At 39.8% G+C, this 21,160-nt stretch overlaps 1 protein-coding gene across 2 annotated transcripts; it reads left to right on the top strand.

The window, feature by feature from the left end:
• Positions 1-8,232: 8,232 nt before the first annotated feature.
• Positions 8,233-16,989, top strand: LOC310994061 (synaptic vesicle glycoprotein 2A-like; the record flags this gene model as incomplete). 2 transcript variants are annotated; one of them, XM_083982584.1, is made up of 12 exons in its annotated part: positions 8,233-8,842; positions 9,458-9,638; positions 10,622-10,773; positions 11,595-11,728; positions 11,871-11,960; positions 12,254-12,361; positions 13,305-13,393; positions 13,489-13,653; positions 13,737-13,870; positions 15,792-15,998; positions 16,087-16,246; positions 16,806-16,989. In XM_083982584.1, 12 exons carry the CDS (start codon positions 8,233-8,235, stop codon positions 16,987-16,989), a joined length of 2,214 nt encoding a protein of 737 aa, XP_083838710.1. The 2 variants fall into 2 exon arrangements, with proteins under 2 accessions (XP_083838710.1, XP_083838709.1); XM_083982583.1 differs by having other exon boundaries at positions 8,233-8,893.
• Positions 16,990-21,160: the final 4,171 nt, after the last annotated feature.

Genomic DNA, 21,160 nt, shown 5'->3' with positions numbered 1-21,160 from the left:
GCCTGTTTTTTTTCCTTTTCTCTTCTTAACATCACTGTGACTGAACACAACTGGAGGAGCCAGAATCCGCTCCCCCCCCCCCCCCCCCCACTACACTCACATTTTCACCGTGCTTGTTGCTGCTTGTGCAGAAATAACACATTTTCGCGTTAAAGAAGAATTTAGGCCTGTATCTATTGTGGTTTGTTCTAAGTGGTGGGGGTCGTGGGGGTCTTCGACTGTGGTGGTGGATGCGATGCTATCTTCAGGTGTCCAGATTATTCATCGCGGCACTTGACTGATAGAAATCTCAAGACTGCGTGTGTATGTGTGTGTGTGTGTGAGAGATACGTATGTGATGGCTATCTGTCCTTCTTGGCCTTCTCTTGCAAAGGAGGTGGTAAACTGATGCTGATTGATTTTTTGAGGACGATGGGAGGAAAAATAAATAATGAAATAAATAAATAAATAAAAGGCACCAGGGAGCAGTAATTCCCATCCTCCTCAGATCCTCAGGCCCTCCTCTCTGGCTGTGGAGCTGTACTGTCAAACTGAGATGGGGAGGTGGGGGAAAAGTGGGGTTTTAAGCTTTGGTTTGAGTCCAACCAGTCTGCAGCTTTTTTTTTTTTTTTTTTTTTTACCCCACAGGATGTACAACCAGCAGGAGGGGGTGTAATGTGCATGTTTAAGGTTGTGTTTAAGGGAGAACAGGAAAAAAAAAAAAGCAGTCGGTGCAATGAGCTGTAGCTCCAGCCTACACATTTTCATCATTTGTATTGTTTACTACTGCACAGCTTTGCAGGAGAAGCTGCCAGCCTCATCTTTATTTTCCTTTAGTCCAAATTATTTGTAAATGTAAAGGAGTGCATGGTAATATGCATTGATGGCCTAAAGCACTTTATTGATTTACTGTGGTTGATGTTTAAACTGCTTCCTGCAGAGACTGTGAACATTATTATTATTATGGAGTTTTTATGTTGTGCCAACACCATGAAATGCAGGTGATTTCAGTATGGCTCCTCACACATGACATGACAGCATGTGTGAATGACAAAATGAATGGTGGCTGCTTGTCTTTCAGGTTCACCCGTGTTGTTTCTATTGGTTCAGTGAGACATGCAGCCATCGTTAATGTTGTTTGTAATACCTGTGTCCCATCAGGCGAAATAGGAGACAACACCTGTGTGGGCTGGACATGTGGGCGCGAGGGCTTCGAAATGAAACAGCTTGGTTGTTTTTTTTGTTTGCTCATGGCCCCATATGCTCATATTGTTTTCAATAGGCTCGTGTTTTGTAAGGGATCGTGATTACAGGCCTGTGAGTGCTTTGGTCTGAGACATTATTAGGTTAGAGTCCCACAGTTTAGCCCTGCTGCCCAGGCCTGGTGGGGCTCCTTTGATCCGTGCCAGTAAATCTGCCTGTGGATCTGTGGCCTTATGACTGGAGAGATGATGTCTGAGTGAAATTTAACACAGACAAATGAACCGAGTGTTTTGCACTGAGCAGGATGCAGGTGGCGGCGTAATTCCCCCTGGTAAAGATCCTGTAGGTGAAACAATTAGTGGATTTACAGAAATAAGAGAGTGACAACTGTTTTGGTTTCAACATTCAGTTCTGTCTTTTATGCAGAGATGCCAAATGTCGTCTGATTCCTGTCTGGGTCCAGAGTGAGGATTTGCACGTTTTCTCTGACCGGGCATTTTTCTAGATGAAATGACTCATCAATTATTAGTCAGTCTCTTTTTTTTTCATTTAACCTCTATCTGAACTTGGGAACACATTGAGGTAGAGACCTTGTTTATGATGGAGCTGAGAAAAAGATATGAAAATGTCCTATAGGTACTAGAAACAGCAATGTCACTCTACATTCAAGTGGCATGTAACAAAAACACAATAAAATCATAAAAGTGTCAAGCACAATAAAAAAACGATGTTGCAGGTGCACAAAAAGAAAAGTGATGATGTGATCCCTCTCAATATGGGGATTGAGCAGTTTTATTCCTCTGTACATTTGCACGTTAGGTTTTTTAGGCAGTTTTTTATATAGTTCTTTTAAATTTAAGTGGTTTTAGTTAAAAAAAGAGAAAGAAATATACAGATTAAAACATAATGAGGGGTTTTAGTATTTCTCCATTACAGTTATGTGCTGGGAGTGTGGAGGAAGCTTTGAAGCAGCATTCAGACCATCATGACTTGCTATGCAATTTACAGAAAACAGATGATAATGGTAAAACGCAGGAAGAAAATAATAAAATCCTTGCTCTGATTCTATATCGATACACCACATACCTGTCAGACTCTTAAAGCTGTGTCAGGCCTGTTATTAACTGTCAGCCTCTGTTTTTGTTCACAGAAGGCGTTGTTGAGATGCCTCTCATTCTCTGTCTGTTGTTCCACTGCAGCACAAATTCAAAGTGACATGTTATTATTCCATTGCTGACGTGAAACGCACGGCATCTTCACCAACATGGAGAAGATGTATGGTTTCCAATTAACTCTACAAGCGGGTTCCTTATAAATGTTGTTTAGGATGAGTATTTCTAAAAAAAGAGAAATGATGCTGCAGCACATAGGTAAAAATGACCATCAGTCTCAAGCTTAATTTGTTTTAACACAGTGTCTCTAAATCAGCACTTACAGTTCAGTTGTTTACAGCTTTATTTGATTAATCCATGGTGTGAACTGTGTTTTATTCAATAGTGTTAATGTGTTATTATAAACCTGATGATAAATGGTGCAGAAGACTGAAGAACTTTGTTAACCCTCCTGTTGCCTTCCTGGGTCAAGGAAGGAAGGACGAAGGGAAAGATGGGAGGAAAGAAGGAAGGAGGATTGGGTCAAAAAGGAAAGAAGAAGTAAGGACGAAGGGAAGGAAGGAAGGGAGGGAGGGGAAAAGGATTGTGGAAAGAAGGAAGGAAAAAATGGAAGAAAGATAGAAGGCGGGAGGGAACAGATTGGGTCAAAAAGGAAGGATGAAGGGAAGGAAGGAAGGAAGGAAGGAAGGAAGGAAGGAAGGAAGGAAGGAAGGAAGGAAGGAAGGAAGGAAGGAAGGAAGGAAGGAAGGAAGGAAGGAAGGAAGGGGAAAAGGATCGTGGGAAGAAGGAAGGGGAAACAGGAAGGAAAGAAAGATGGAGGGGTTGAACAGATTTGTTCAAAGAAGGAAGAAGGGAAAGAAGGGAGGAAAGAAGGAAGGGGAAAAGGGAAGGAAAGAAAGATGGAGGGAGTGAACAGATCAGGTCAATTAGATCAAAAGAGGAAGGAAGGGGAAGGAAGGAAGGAAGGAAGGAAGGAAGGAAGGAAGGAAGGGGAAAAGGATTGTGGGAAGAAGGAAGGGGAAACAGGAAGGAAAGAAAGATGGAGGGGTTGAACAGATTTGTCCAAAGAAGGAAGAAGGGAAAGAAGGGAGGAAAGAAGGAAGGGGAAAAGGGAAGGAAAGAAAGATGGAGGGAGTGAACAGATCAGGTCAATTAGATCAAAAGAGGAAGGAAGGAAGGAAGGAAGGAAGGAAGGAAGGAAGGAAGGAAGGAAGGAAGGAAGGAAGGAAGGAAGGAAGGAAGGAAGGAAGGAAGGAAGGAAGGAAAGAAAGAATAGGAAACAGACTGGGTTAATTTGACCCAGAAGGACAACAGGATGTAACACAATGAAGTGATGCAACGACCATAAACGACAGAACATACAGTGTTCTTGTTCTTTTAGTCCAAACTAGTGTTGGATCCGCTGCATCATTATCTCAGTCAGATCGGACTTGACTCACGCTGATGTTCTGTTGCTCTTCACCATGAGCTGAGACATTTAAGACATTAATGTCTCGCTTGATGTCTCGCCCTGTAATTACTGCTCGGGTCCATCTGCGGTTCAGTGCAGAGCAACACACTGGGCGGATATGGAAATGCAACAGGTGTAGTCAGGAGGAAAAGCATCATTAAGGGCTGCTCACAAAGTATGATCAGTTCAAAGAGAGAGATGTGTTTGGACAGTAATAGGCCGCTGGGTACAGACATGCAGACCCCCACCCCTCTGCATCCTACAGTATATGAACAACATGACCCCCAGCTGTGTTGTGATATTTTGTGCTTCTCTGTGGAGCCGCCCACAGTGGATAATGTGCATCTATGTGCTGTTGTTTCCGAACATTAGGCTACTGGAGTAAATGCACTTAGTTATTCTATTACCGCCTTTATGATCATTCAGATTCAGATAACTTTATTTCATACCATGCAAGAACAGAAAGATGATTTCTTTGCAGCTTACCCAGACCATACTCACAAAAAATAGGCAACGCATAGATACTTGTGTTCATACAAGGAACAACAAGCAGCAATAGATAAAAATCAAACCAATAAAGGACTTAGAGTAGGGATGGGTACCTTTCACATTTAAATCGATACCTTACCGATACTCGGTACCTGGGAACCGGTACTGGTATACAACGGTACCTGTTTTCGGTACTTTTTTTGAGTGTGGTGATTAAAGTTATTTTGTCTATAAAAAAAAAGTCAAAATTCTGAATTTTAAATATCTATTTCTCAACAACGTCAAAATTCCTCAGGCTTTAAGAGTATTTTATGTTTTAGGGTGAACAAAAAAATAATAGTTTATGAGACTATCCACTATCTTGTCTCGTCAGACAGACCCTCCCATAGACTGTATCCACTCTCCCTGACGCACGCAACGCAAATGTGCGTTCAGGTACCAAAATGTGGTACTGTTTGACTTCTCATGAATCGATGCTCGGTACTTTGGTGGGAATTTGGTCGGTACCAATAAAAGAACCGAGTTCGGTACCCATCCCTAACTGAGTCACAGTAATTCTGACATCCAGGCTTTTCCACCTGATTAAGTTGACAGAACATGGTCTGATTGGTTTATTATTCCTTCTTGCCAATCATCAAAATCATTCTTCATGACTTACTTTTCAAAGGTAAAGAGGTCACCAAAAATGTGTGTTGTTGCTTTTGGAGCTCCCACCATCTCTTTTTTTTTTTTTTTTAATACTTTATTGCAAGGTTTCTCACCTTCACAAACATAATCCTAATCATTTCATTTTCTTAATTGTACCTTGCATTTTTTTTTCCAAGTATATATTCCAAAGTAAATAACAAACAATAAAATAAACAAACAATAAGATCAACAAACATATATGCAAACTGATGCTTCCCAAATGTGAATCTCAAAAATAGAATACAAACAAACAAACAAGCAAACAAAAAAGATAAAGATAAATAAGTAAGTTAATAACTAACATCAACTAATGAGAAAATAAGTAGTGGTGCATGTGTACGTGTTCATGTGTCTGTGTGTGTATGTATGCATGTGAACATCAGTGTTGGGGTGGGGACCATTTAGTTCATCTCCTTAATTTGATTGAATATTTCCACTGTTTTTGTCAGCCTTTCTTTACTGTATAACTTATTCCAAATATGTATTTGTTCCCTATTTGTAAAAGTTAATCTTTCCATCTCTAGACATTGTTCCGTTGTTGCTACCCATGCTCTTAATTTGGGTGTATTTGATTGTTTCCATGCTTTGGTCACCTGCTTCATGGCAGTTACTCTTAATATATTGAAAAAATAAATGTCCTTTGCTCTTATCTTTCCTTTTAAAAAAATACCTAACCAATGATGTACCTGCAAAGGCTCCTTAAGCTCAAAAATATACTTCAGGCTTTCCTTAACTCCTTTCCAGTATGTTGTTAATACTGGGCATGTAAAAAACATATGCATATAATTCGCCTCCTGTTCTCCACATCTTCGCCAACATCCATTATCTAATCCGGGGAAACATTTCTTGAGATTTGCAGGTGTGATAAAGAATCTCATACTCACTTTCCATGAAAACTCCCTCCAGTATTTGGATTGTGAGATTCTGAAATTTTCACCTAATGTTCTTCTCCACTCTTCTGTTGTTATGTTAATTTTTAAATCCTTTTCCCATTTCTCTTTTATGTTACTCTCTACCTCGTTATACTTTTGCAAAATCTTATACATTTTTGACAAATTTCCTTTATTTGTACTCCTATTTTGCGTCATATATTTAATCAATTCATGCTCTGATGTCCCCTCATTTAGAAATCTACTCACATAGCTTCTGACCTGCAGGTACTTAAAGAAGTGTTTCGATTCTAATTCATATTTGCTAGATATAATATCATATGACTTTATTGTGTAGTTTGTAATTAACTGTGAATATTTTATCAGTCCCTTTTTAGCCCAACCTTCCAAAATTTTATCAGTTCTATTAGGGATAAAGTCTGGGTCCTCTGCCATTTCTCTAACTAATACACATTCATTATCCATTTTTAAGGTTTTACAAACCCGTTTCCAATTAGCCAATGTGTTGTCAATGCAGTAATTCTGCCCTGTATAATTTTTCCATTGCGTTCTTCCAATAAAGGGCAATGACCCAATAGATACTCTTGCCATTTCTTTTTCTATATTAATCCATTTGGTTTCTGTTTCCCTTTCTGTCCATTTCATTATTGTGAGGAGTTGTGTAGCCAGGAAATAACCCTGTAAATTTGGGAGCCCTAACCCACCTTCCTCTTTTGGTTGGCATAAAGTCTTAAATTTAATTCTCTGCTTTTTGTTGTTCCAGATAAAATTTGAAATAATTCTGTTACAGTTTTTAAAGTATTTCTCTGGTACTACAATAGGCAGTGTTTGAAACAGAAATAAAAATTGCGGAAGAACCATCATTTTAATCGTTTCTACTCTGTTAAGGAAACTATGTGGCATTAATCCCCATCTACTCAAATCTTGCCTTATCTTAGTGATCAACGCACAGTGGTTGTTCTCATACAATTCCTCTAAGTGTTTACTAATATTAATCCCCAAGTATTTGACCTTCTTATTCTCCCATTTAAAGCTATAACGCTCTTTCAGTGCCTGGCTAGGTTGTCTCCCTATTATTAAGGATTCACATTTACTCCTATTTAGTGTGTACCCAGAGACTTTACCATATTCAGCAATTGTTTTCATTAATTCATGTATTGATTCCTCTGGGGATGTCAAGTATACAATAATATCATCGGCATAAAGTGCCAGCTTGTGCGTTTCTTTTCCAATCTGTATTCCTTTTATCTCAGTATTCTGTCTCACTGCGGCTGCTAATATTTCGATATACATAGCAAAGATAAGGGGGGAGAGAGGATCTCCCTGCCTAGTACCTCTTTGTATTCGAATTCTTCTTGACAAAGTGCCATTAGTTTTAATTCTTGAGGTTGGGTTACTATATATTGCTTGTATCCATGAACTAAATTTATTATCTACCCCCAAACTATCTAACATCTCAAACATAAAAGGCCAGCTCACTAAATCAAAAGCCTTTTGAGCATCTAATGTTAATAATACCACATCAATATTTTTATTTTGAGCATAATCGATTAAGTTAATTGTTCTCCTAATATTGTCTGCCAAATATCTTCCAGGAATGAATCCACATTGATCTGCATTAATAACATCAGTAATTATCGTCTTTAATCTTTTTGCTAATAATGCTGATATTATTTTATGGTCAGTGTTTAGCAATGATATAGGCCGATATGATGAGCATTTTGTAGCGTCCTTCCCCTCTTTTGGAATTAATGTTAAAATTGAAGATTGCCATGTTTGAGCCCATTTTCCTGTTTCTAACGCATAATTATATGCTTTCTTAAGTAAAGGCGCTATTTGTATTTTAAATTTTTTATAAAATTCATTCGTGAATCCATCATCACCTGGTGATTTTCCTCTTTTCAATCCTTGTATTTGTTGATGAATTTCTTCTATAGTGATTGCTTTAGTCAGATCCCTATTTTTTTCCTGGGGTACTTTTGATAACTGAAGCTCCTTTAAAAAGTTTTTAATCTGAGTATTATCGGTTTTACATTCATCTTTGTACAGGGTTTCGTAATATTTGGCAAATTCCTCTGCTATTTCTTCTTTATCTGTTATTATTTCACCTTGTTCTACTTTTAATTTTGTAATATAAGCTTTTTTTATTTGACTTTTAAGTTTATAGGCCAGGATCTTCATAGAGTTTGGTCCTCCATCATAAGTTTCCTGTTGTGTGAATCTCATTAATCTATCCCACCATCTCTTGACTGATTTATCTTTCCACTTCCTCTTCAGGCACAAAAAGAACCCGCTGTGAGTCAGGGAACGTCAACTCTTGAGATCTGTGAGGTGTCTCCTGAACAAACTGAAACATCGGCACGTTCAGGTGGCCTCCTGACACGTCGTTTGACCGCGTTAGCGTCCCCCGAACATCTTCAACATGGAGGACGGCTACCAGAACCGGACCGCCTTCATCAAAGGTGCCAAAGACATTGCCAAAGAAGTCAAGAGGAAAGCCTCCAAGAAGGTCGGCCGCTCAGTGGACAAGATGAGCGACGAGTACAGCAAGCGCTCCTACAGTCGTTTTGAAGAGGACGATGACGATGATTATCCAATGCAGGGAAGCCAGGATGGTGGTTACTACCGTGGAGACAGCCAGGCGGCCAACGACGACGAGGGCGGCCACAGTGACTCCACAGAGGGTCACGATGAGGATGATGAGATCTATGAGGGCGAATACCAAGGAATCCCCAGGGCTGAGTCGGGAAAAGGCAGCCTGGCCGGAGGGCCCGGCTCCGTGGGGGCCGGAGCGCAGCAGTTCAGAGATATCGGGGTGTCGGAGGCCGAGAGGAGGAAGGACCAGGAGGAGCTGGCTCAACAATACGAGACCATTTTACAAGAGTGCGGTCACGGGAAGTTCCAGTGGACCCTCTACTTCGTCCTGGGTCTGGCTCTCATGGCAGATGGTGTCGAGATCTTTGTGGTCGGCTTCGTCCTCCCCAGCGCTGAGAAGGACATGTGCCTGTCTGAACCTAACAAAAGCATGCTGGGTAAGTTTCACAGGTGGTTGTGTCTCCTCGCCAAATCACAGGCATTTTTCGGTGCTCCCAAAAGGTCACATATCTCATTCCTCTTCAGCCATTGACTTTTCTCCACTGTGATGAACATAGACATTGTAGTTTATTGGCACAAATCACAAATGCACTCTCTTGCTGCTGTACTCACTAAAGCATCAAGTGTGTATTAATCCATTGCTGAAAATAGTCCTGAACAAATACAGAATTTTACTTAAGTTAAGTTACATTCACAAGAAGAGTCCATCAAATAGGCTATACTTTGGTTGGACTTGGACTTGTTGACAGTATTTGAAAGAGAACCTGATATTTCAGATAGAGGAAGGGGTCGTCACTCTTCATATTCAAATGGTTATCTACCTGTTTTGTGAGAGCAAGTGTCAACATAATAAAATCAAAGGACAGAAATGAAGATGCCAAGACAAACTCACATCTGTGGCAATGCAGAAAAAAGTTGCCGTAAAGATAGAAATAGAACAATGATCAAAACACTCAAAAACAACAACCACAAAAATATATAATGACAACAATTAAAACTGCTGTTTTACATTTCAATGCCTAAGAGTCACATTTCCTTTGCTCTCTCCACAGGTCTGATTGTTTACTTTGGGATGATGGTCGGTGCCTTCCTCTGGGGGGCTCTGGCCGACCGGATCGGCCGTCGGCAGTCTCTCCTCATCTCTCTCTCCATCAACAGTGTCTTCTCCTTCTTCTCCTCCTTTGTCCAGGGCTACAGCACCTTTCTGTTTTGCCGGCTCCTGTCAGGTGTTGGGTGAGTGGAAAAATCATTTCCACTTTCCAGTTTTTTTTAAATCAGGTTCACTTACTCTGATCTGATTAGTCAGTCACTTAATTTAACATAAGATATATTAAAGTTTACAGGAACTTCTGTTTTATACATTAATGTAACAGCGCTAAAAGTAAACCTCAAAAATCAGATTAATGATTACATAACCATAATTACATAAATATTACATTTCAGTCTTTAAGATTTTCTCAAATAAAGGAAACACACACAACTAGTGGGGGGCTATGACATAAAATGAGTGGCCAGAAATCACCAAAATAACCATTAATGTGTTTCACAAAATCACTGTATTTGCCAGCCAGACAAAACTGAACGGTTGTACACCAGGCTCCACCATTTTAAGTTTAATAACAGCAGGGTGGTGCTCATTAATTATTACTGTTACCCTCTCAGTTTTACCACTCCACTTTTAATGGCACCAGAGTCTTGACTTTATTACAGTGAAAACAGCAGCTTTTCTGGTTTAGTGAAGTGGCAAATTGAGACACTGAAATTGTTTCCAGTGGTGCTAAAATCAATCACTTTCCCGTAGCGTTGCACCATGGTGACTGAGTCACACACAAGTGTGTAGGGATAGAAAGGAACAATAAACAAACCAAACCACTGCAGTAAAGAAAAGGTCGGAAAGTCAAGCTATGGTGCGTTCACTGAACAGTTCAGATGCTGTAGTTTAAGCTCAGATTTCAAGTAATTTGCTCTTTTTGGTGCTTTGACATATTCTCATATCTATCATACTGTTATAAAAAGTAAACAAGAGCCTGAGCAGGTGTGTTAGCACTTTAATGAAGGACGTGTGGTGTGTATGTGAATTAAATCACTATTTTACAGTAGTACTGGTCATAAATCTAAATATAATCATACAGTTAATCTGACAACCTGAGCATCAACAACCTGTGTGCATCTCTGGATCTTCAGCTCTGGGTTCAGTGGGTTTCTCATCTTTGCAGAATCGGTGGTTCAATTCCCATCGTGTTTTCCTACTACTCTGAATTCCTGGCCCAGGAAAAGCGTGGCGAGCACCTCAGCTGGCTCTGCATGTTCTGGATGATTGGAGGAATTTATGCATCTGCTATGGCCTGGGCCATTATCCCACATTACGGTGAGTACAGTAACATATTCCTAGCTCATCTAGCTGGTATCAGCCCTTTTTCATTCACGTAAAGTCATTGTTTAAACAATTTAGGAACTAGGCTAGCAGGTTTTTTTTTTGTTTGACAAAGAAGCCATGTTCATACAGTGTTTGTCCATTGAGTAAAACTTGGAAACACAGGTAACAGCTAACCTGGCATCTCTGAAAGTCTGAAATCCACCCACCAGATAAAGGTAAAAGCCACTAAATAACATATCTTGTATTTCTTATATTTGGTTCTGATTGTCTGGTCCACAACCCTTCTGTAAAATGTAATTGAACAAACAAGATGTAAAGTGTTAATTAGTGTTGAGTGGCTGATTTTGGTACCACTGGACTCATCCAGACTTTCTGTGCAGTCTTTTTAAAGTCTTTTTTAAGATAAGCTAATTGGCAGGAGGCTATATTTTAACACGTGGACACAGGAGTGATGCCAGTTCTATAAATAGGATTAACAATTATATTTCCAGTTATTTCTTGACATTTAAAAACTTTCTAAGCTTTAGTTTTGGCAGCAGGTGATAATATAAAGGCTGAAGCTCATTTGCTGGTAAACATCTGCCCAGAGACACAGCACTGAGGCCGACCTCTGACCTCTGCCTACCCTGCGGGAAGAAATAAGAACACGGTTCATACAATAGCACATCATATTAACTGTACTCCAGACTGTCCTTTATTATAAAGATTGATCGTTTGACCTTATCTGTTATTGATTCACATTTACAGAGTGAAGCTACAAGTAATGAGCTCCTTTTCTTCACTTTGTTGTTGGTTGTTTTGGTCTTTGGCAGGATGGAGTTTCCAGATGGGCTCGGCGTATCAGTTCCACAGCTGGCGTGTGTTTGTGTTAGTGTGCGCGTTCCCCTCTGTTGCCGCCATCGCTGCCCTCAGCGCCATGCCAGAGAGCCCACGCTTCTACCTGGAGGTCAGCACATGTGTTTCTGGCAATATTAGCAGCTTATATATATATATGGTTCCTTATATTTCCCACATAAAGGTCAAATAGATGGGATAAACGCATATAAATACACCAATAGAGTGTGACCTTTCCTTTTTTCTTCGAACAGAACGGCAAACATGACGAAGGCTGGATGATTCTGAAGCAAGTTCACGACACAAACATGCGTGCAAAAGGATACCCAGAGAAGGTGTTTTCAGTGAGTACACAGTCTCTTATATTGTTTTGTTCAGCACTGCAAACATTCACATCTCTGCAGTGTGTTTTTCCTTCACATCGTGGATGTATGGCGGACCTTCACAGCAGGAAATCTAAATATAGATTTAGTGGTACAGTATAAGCTGACATGGATTGTAACTATCAGGTACATAGAGACAGTTTCCTGTTTCTGCTGCATTCCTAAAGAGCCTCCAGAAGTTTCACTGTAGTTAGAAAACCACAACATCTGGCTGAGGTTGTTCCCCTGAAGGACTTTTGTCTCTTCTATCCAAGGTCACCACAATCAAGACAGTGAAACAGATGGATGAACTGGTGGACACCGGCACCGACACTCCGGTCTGGCAACGCTACAGACTGAAGATCCAGAGCCTCTCCCAACAGGTGAGTGAAGCCGAACGAGGAGGATGAAAATATAATTCACACAAGTCGTTGTTTTCGTAAAAGAAATCTGATAAGAAAGCGTCTCTTTGGAGTAAATGTTGGAGTAAAGCAGAGATTAGTGGTTGTGCAGGCTCTCCTTGAAACAAAACTGTGACCAAGTGCCTGCAGCAAAGTTTTAAAGGCGTGAAACGTCCCTGAGATCACTGTAGCATTACAGTTATTATACAAGAGCATGAGCCTGAGGCCTTTTACAACCGGCCCCAAGCTGTAAAAGGCCTCAGTGGAGCTGGTATTGATGAGATGGAGGTGGACGTGGTTGTGGTTCAAAAGCAGCTTAACAGTTTAAATCATCTCTTTCCTAATCAATAATTTTGTGTTCTTGACTTTTTTATTAAATCACAAAAACTATGATCTTTTATCACTCCTTTTTTGTAAGGTGACCTTGGGTGACCTGAAAGGCGCCTCCAAATAAAATGTATTATTATTATTATTATTAAAAGTAATTGCTTTCAACCACATGCTGATTTTCTCAGCTGCTTTTTCTCTCTTTAAAAAAAAATAATTATTGTTCATTTTTAACATGTGAGTAAATTAGCAACAGTGATTTTGTTGTTTGTATTTGACTGTCATGTGTTTAAACTCGTTTGTTCATTGTGCTTTGGTAGAAACTTTGCCAGCTTCGTGCCTGAGTTTAATTTACATTCAGCCTACACACACACACACACATACACCTACACCCTCCATGTTCTTCTGAATCTGCTACCACCCGCTTAATGTCTGCTAAGAAAAGTCTTGACAATAAGAGCTGAAGCACTAAAAATGTAGATTTACATGGAGATCGCTCTCTCACAGCAGGACATTTTTGGAAAAAGTTGCATGTTCATGTTCAGAAATATCAAATATATCAGTCAAAAGCTGTGGTGTTTTTGTTCATGTGTTGCAGATAAAGAACAACATCCTCGCCTGCTTCAGCCCTGAATATAAACGGACGACATTCATGCTCATGGCTGTGTGGTTCACCATGTCCTTCAGGTGAACTAAAGACTCTTAAAGCTTTTTGCTGTGTCATGATTCATGTTCACTGTTGATCCTCATCTGACCTGTTCTCAACTCTCACCACTTTGCAGCTATTACGGCCTGACGGTGTGGTTCCCAGACATGATCAAATACATCCAGAAGCAGGAGTATGAAGCAAAGACAAAGACCTTCGCTAAGGAGCGAGTGGAACACGTCACGTTCAACTTCACTCTGGAAAACCAAGTGCATCGCGAAGGACACTACTTCAACGACAAGTAAGCAGGCTTTGTTGCAGCTGCAGAACGCAGTTGATTATTAATATAAAACAATAATTAAAACGACTATTTGTGTTGATTAGGTTCCTCAATCTGAAGATGAAATCGATGGTGTTTGAAGACTCGATGTTTGAGGAGTGCTACTTCGAGGACATCACCTCCACGCACACCATCTTCAGAAACTGCACCTTCATCGCCACTTTGTTCTATAACACAGGTAAATATCAACCAGTGGACGTGCAGTCAGCGTCACAAGGGAGTCTTTCTAAATCTAATCTTTCTGAGATTATTTTTCCCAATCATTTTGTCTATAAAATATCATGAAAAGGTGAAAAATGCCTGTCACAACCCATGAAAGTCTAACTATGCAAAGACTGACTGCTGACTGCTTTGGGGAACTGTTCCCTATTTACACATTTGGGGGACAAGGCAACATTAGCATGTGTTTAGAGTCAAGTTTCTGGCCTCCCAAGAAATGTCTGTCAGATATTTTCTGTTTTCCAGTTGCTACTTGTGGCTGCAAAATATTCACTGATGAACCGATACAGTAACTTTGTTGACAGCTACGGAATACATATCACAGACAGAGTGACATGATATATTCAATATTTGGTGCAGTGGTATAAAAAAAGATTTCCAATAGCACAGTGTAAATGTAGATACTTTTATTGGAAAAAGAAAATCCTAAAGGACTTTTGGAGTAGAAAACCCCCCAGATAATGAGTTAAAAGACACTGAAATGCTCTGTAGAGCTGAGACGAGGTCGTGAGGAATTTTATTCATTGTTAGTACAACACTATTGGTTTATGCAAAACGAGAGAAACTGCAGCTCGGCTCTGGGCACTGACTCATGATTTGAGCTGTAGTTTTAAATACACTGTGGGGAAACAGGTGTTAATGATCTCTGTGCTCTCATCACACCGAGATTAAATATGGATTTTGAACATTTTTACTCAAGCTTAAAGTAAAAGAGGAAAAAAAAGAGGAGGAAAATATAACAGCTCTTCAACAGGGCTGCGTTACCATAGAGACACTCTGATGCTGCTGCTAGTATCCCTGGGTTACGCTGCAGCTAACTGGTTACTGTAGCAACGTAAACAAATGCAGCCCAGGTTGTTTTTTTTTGATGGTGGGATTAGATGTGAAACGGTGCTTTTTACAGCTACGGCTCATTTGTATGTGAGCCTCACGATGTGTTATTGACAACATGTCAGATTCAGAGCAGGAAAACTAAAACTAAAAACGTTCACATCCATCAACGTCCATCCAGCTGCAACACTTTTAGTTTCCAGCAGCAGTTTCTTCTCCAGGCCAGTGATACATTCTTTTATGTTTGTGTCATTTGTGCATCTAAACTTTTACGATCATTCAGCACTTTCATCCAGCACTGACTTCCGTTAATAAAACTGTTATTGGTTATTGGAGGCAGTTCCAGCAGTGTCATCAGAAAATCCAATAATGCAGTTTTCAGCTGCTCAGTTTGAACAACAAGTAAAGTAACAGGCCCTGTAAGCTGGCTGTGAAGTCGTATGTCTGTTTTCCTTATGTACTGTATATTTTAAGAAGTCTGGAGGAAGAAAAATGATTGTATTGTATGTTTAATCTCGGCCCAGAAGTGGGCAAATTCAATGAAGTCAGATCTTTTCCATTCAAAATGAAAGAATATTAAAATGTTTAATACTTATTATGTTTTATGTAGGCCTAATGATTAGCTTAGGAGAATAAAAATATTTTTAAAAATCATTTACACCTGTATTTTAAATGCTCCAACTCGACTTAAATTCATGGTTAATCTCCACTGATATGAACATGATATGGTTAATAATATCGTATATTTACAATAAAGAGCACTACCCTCTTAGAGAAAAGATAACTAAGTTAAAAGCTGCATAAAATGATTTAGGTATATTTTACCCTCAGTGTTGTTTGCAGCACCTATTTTTCCCTGGCTGACCTGTATTTTGGCTGAGACGCAAAATCCAGGGCATTAAAACTATTTTTCAAAGTCTGCAAACACATCTCAATTCAGTTTAGATGATGCATTTGACCCTTTTCCAACAGCTCCTCTCTTCCCTCTCTCCTCCCGTACATTACACCCTCACATTTATTCTTCTCTCTTCTTCTCTTTCTTTTGTAAGATCTGTTCAAATACCGGTTTTTCGACTGTAAACTGGTCAACAGCACATTTCTACACAACAAGGAGGGCTGCATGCTCGACTTCAGCGACGACTTCAACAACGCTTACATGATATACTTTGTCAACTTCCTTGGCACGTTGGCGGTGTTGCCTGGCAACATCGTGTCAGCTCTATTAATGGACAAAATAGGTCGTTTACGGATGCTGGGTAGGTGAATTGAATCACTGCAGATAATTCACTTTTGAACGTAAAGGCGGTTTAACTAAATGTGATTCTCCTTCCTCTCTCCGAACAGCGGGATCCAGTGTCATATCATGTGTCAGCTGCTTCTTCCTCATGTTCGGCAACAGTGAGTCAGGGATGATCGCCCTCTTGTGTCTGTTTGGTGGCATCAGCATCGCCTCGTGGAACGCCCTGGATGTGATCACAGTGGAGCTCTACCCCTCTGACAAAAGGTATCTATCTATCTATCTATCTATCTATCTATCTATCTATCTATCTATCTATCTATCTATCTATCTATCTATCTATCTATCTATCTATCTATCTATCTATCTATCTATCTATCTATCTATCTATCTATCTATCTATCTATCTATCTATCTATCTATCTATCTATCTGTGATTGTTTGCAGTCACATATGAAGTCATAACAACCAGATCTGATGATTTTTGCCTTATAGAGAAGGATCAGTAAAGTAAATTCAAAGTTCAAACACAGTTATCTATCACTGAAGGCAGACTGGTTAAGTCAGTTTTGTTACACTTAATTCTTATAGAATTTGATAATTGAATAGATTATTTCACATTTGATGCTCAAATGCATTGCATATTTTTTTATGTAATGCATATTTTACTCTTTTGCACACCTGTCCCAAAACTACACATTTTGACCTTTTGTAAAAGACAAACTAACTGCCTAGAGGTTTGAGCTTAGTGTTTTTGAGCCAGAGCAAACGAGAAAATGTGCCAAGTGTTGTAAACGTGTGTGTGTCCCTCTCTCCTTGTCTGAAGGACCACGGCGTTCGGCTTCCTGAACGCTCTCTGTAAGCTGGCCGCCGTCCTGGGCATCAGCATCTTCCAGTCATTCGTGGGCATCACCAAGGCCCTGCCCATCCTGTTTGCTGCTGGCGCGCTCGCTGCAGGTAGTTTCCTCGCGACAAAGTTGCCAGAAACACGAGGCCAAGTGTTGCAGTAAAGCAGATGACCAGCAGTGGGCGACAGAGTCCAGCTGGAGTGTGTGTTTGACAACTAGAGCCCAAACATCCCTGAGAGCTGCAGCGCTGTGCATCACACACCAACAGAGCAGACTGCCACCCCCTCCCCACCCCACCCCCCATTGTAAAGCCCAGAATCCTTTGAAACATGGACTGCATCTTTCAAAGTCTAAAGCCACAGAGATTAACAGAAGAGCACACAGATGTAGAAATGGTCACCTGTGTCGTGATAACACAACTACTTCCATAAACACTTTATTTATACCTGTCAGGTATTATAGAAACAAATTTTACCTTTCACAGAAGTGTTTTACCCAAAGGGTGATGATGCGGCACAAATGGAAATGTGCCGTTACGTTACCATGCCCATAGATCTACAGTGAAAAGACAAGAGGTCAAACTAAACAGAAAAAGAAGCCATTTCTGGGAGAAAGTGTGAAAACATTTAGTCGTTGTATGAGGACAATTTTGACATCTGACTGTGTTTTGCTGGTTTTCAGTGCTGCTTTTTTTAATTTTACTGTGACGTTACTGGTACAGTTCACTCAACATTACCGTTAAGACTGATGCTCACAGATGTTTTCTTTGGAAACAAAAAATATATCAAATTCATATCAGGGTGGTTATTTTATCTCTAAATGCGCCCCTGACCCTTCATCACTGCCGACGACTGAAGCTATAGACCTGCTGAGAGCTGTTACCACCAAATGATAATATAAAACATTCCAGTGAGGCCGGATTCATTCAGAAACAGAGAGTTTCAGCCTTTTTGTCGCTGCATAAATCCAGTCTCTTCCTCCTTGTACAGCCTCAAAAAAGACGGTGAAGATGCATTTCACAGGATTCTCTGTTGTAAATGGGAATAGTTTGATCCAGTTCCCCGGTGTTCAGTGTTAAACTAACATTTTTCCCTCCTGTTGTTGAACCATACAACTGTGGAGCAGTGTGACGATGTTCATGTCTGCAACACAGGAACGTCTGTGGGACGGATTTTGGTCAAGAGTTAAATGTGAGCGCGGATATGAAATTTGCTAAATTAGAAGTGTGAGTGTGTTTAAATGTGAGTGAGAGCGACTGAATGTGTACAAATGCGAGAAAACGTTTGATTTACTCCCTCAAACGCCATCATTTCATCAGATCAGTGTGGCCGTACAGACCATATTTTATCAGTCTTTATTTGTTTACATTATTTTTGATGTTCTATTAATCCAACAGCAGAATGTACAGAACAGCAGTCTCACATGTTTTAGGCTAATTAGATATAATAGTATCAGATATAATTCATGCAGCAGCTCAGGTGTGGTGAAATGCTCAGACCTTGTTTACAGCTCATATTATATTTTAGCAGCACTGCACCAAATTACTGCACATGCAGGATAATTGTCCATTGCGCAAAGCTGCATTAATTAGCCTTTTAGCCTTAATATGAAAACAAGTCACCACACAAGTCATCTGAGTGAGTGTGAACGTTCATTTATGACCTTGGAAACTGGTTTTACTTTCATCAGCTTTTTCCCAAAGCTTTTAACTGAACCTCACAGTTGTCTTGTCAACAAAAGCTCTTGTGTCTTTTTTTGTTTGGGCTCAAAACATAAAAATTACACTTTATAATTTCTTATGTTATACTTATGTTATACCCCCTAAAGGTCATGCTATCATGACTTAATTGGCTTCATAAGCACAAATGGGACCAATAGAAGAATAAGAAAGAGCAGCTGTTTCATATTGATCAGGCAGTGAGTGAAGCACAAAGAGAAAACATTGATTATAAACACAGCTGTCTAATTTCAGTTAAAGGGCTCCTGTTCCTTCACTGCCTCCATTTGGACCACGATGAGTGAAAAAACCTGTTCACTCTGCTCCTTTGACCCGTCCTCAATGGTACCACAAATACTTTACAAACTCTCTGCTGTGAATTTGATAAAAAAAAAATTGGACACAAGGGGAAGCTAACTGAGTACCATTGTTTATACATATCACTACTTCGGTATCATTTCTCCAAAGGTGTACATTAATATGTGTGCTGACAATCATTGAGTGACTTTGTGGGGGCTGCTGCTGCCGTCCTGTAGAGTGTGATGTGTTGACCTAAAGACGTCCTCTGGATTGTGCGTGTGTGTTCAGGATGTTAGAGGCTTTGATGTTGTCTGTTGTCAAGTCCTCCACAACACAAACACACACCCATTAGATGGATAACGATAACGATATTATCTCAGCTACAGGTGGCGTGTCTGACTGCTGAAACTCTGTATGTGTGCATGGGTGTGTGAGAGAGAGACTATAAAGTTATAGTTTGACATTTTTCCGCAAAAGACTAGGAGCAGGCGGGCAAAACAGTGAGCCTGGCTCTGTCCAACGGAAATTATTATTTATTTTTACTCTTCTGTGTTTGTACAGATTAAGAGACAAAGTGTAAAATGTTAATTGTTATGGTTTAGAGGCAGGTGTCGGGACCAGGCTAACAGTTTCCCCTTTCTTCTAGTCTTTATGCTAAGCTACGCTAACCGGCCGATGTGAGAGTGGTGCCAATCTTCATCTAACCCTCAACATAAAATGTCGAACTATTCCTTTAATGTTGTAAAATCCTAGATTGCAGTCAAATCTCTCCTTTGCTGTTGGTGTAGAAAGTCTTGTGCGTTTTCAATGAACAGCTTTGTCCCGTCTTATTCATGTTTGAGAGGCTGATTGGATGTGTTGTTAGTGTGTGAATGTATGTGTACGATGTGTGTGTGTGTGTGTATAAGCTGACTCTAAATCGTCTTTCACATATTTTTCTACTTCTTTCTGTTGCGCTGATGAATCCCTGTGATAAACACAGCTCAGTTGGGGACCACAGAAAAATATATTTACACTTTGAGAGGAGAAAAAAAAAGAGAAACCTAATGCAATATATGCAGTGTAGAAATGTGTTGTTCTTCATGATAGACGCGGGTGCTCTTTTGCTGAAACAATTCAGCCTTTAAAACAAAACCCATCAAAGACAGCCGGTCTCAGAGATAATTTGTGATCTGTTCCTCCGTTTAGAAACATGGTGAAAGGATCATATCTTAAATTAAGACGACTTACCCCCTAATCCTTCTGTATTCAACCGATCGTGACGCATGTTTGTATCGTATTGTCTGACTTCTTGGACGTCCTGTATGCCAGCTATTTTTGTCTAAAGCAAGAACTTGTGTTTTCATTGTTGTATGATGACATAGATTTGTTGCTTGCAGTGATTGTTCTTAATCAAAGTGGGGTTAAAATTGGTGAAACTTGAGTATGTGTTCTGAAAGTAATTTAGTGGTGACTGTGCTCCCCATTTACCTTGGACCCAGGTAACTTGTATGTGTATATATATTTATATATAATATATATATGCATATATACCTTGAATTTCTGAGGAGGATGCTTGTAATCGTGCAATTTATCTTGTCGCAGAGATACAAGATCACTATGGCCGGAAAAAGGCAATACACTTAAGTATAGGGGGCTGAAAATGTGCATAAATTTAAGTACAAAAAGTGCAATTTGACAGAAACCTGTTTGTCCATGTGAGTCCATTTAAAAGGGGGGAAGTGTGAGCAATAAAGTGGAGGCCTTCCCTGTTTCTTAAGGTTAAACTCGAAAGGACCGCGGTTTATAAACTCATCAAAAGAGTGCCCTATGTCAAATTGAAGCTCCTGTCCAAAATGTAAAAGTTTACTACTTAATGTTATTATGTGTAGAATTTTGATTCTATATACATATATATATACATATATATATAAATGTACAAACTATCAAAGGTGTCACTGGTTTGAGTTTTATCTATAACGATGGCCGTGATAGATGGGATGTGGTCAAAATAAAGCGAACACCAGCCTGAAGACTTCCCTGAATGATGATGGTCTGTCAAAGGAATGGAGGACTTTTTATGGCATGGTTTCCTGGTCAACTCTAAAGAGCACACGGATCAGTCCCGAATGAATCCCGACTTAAGGACCAACCAATGCCAGAAAACAACTCCTTCATCTGCAAAGAACTGCAAGAATCCTTCACTGTAGTTTGGACTGAAGGAGTTTCCTGTTTTTGTTTTCTTCAGTTTTGACTCTGACCTGTTTATTAAATGATAAAAAGTTCTTCTCTAAATGTGAGTTCAATTCAAAAACCAATGTGTACTGTGTGTAGAAA

This window comes from Trachurus trachurus (genome assembly GCF_905171665.1).
Source record: "Trachurus trachurus genome assembly, chromosome: 11".
Classification (NCBI taxonomy): Eukaryota; Metazoa; Chordata; class Actinopteri; order Carangiformes; family Carangidae; genus Trachurus; species Trachurus trachurus.
Note: the sequence above shows the minus strand (reverse complement) of the source record. Positions and strands in the feature narration are given on the sequence as shown.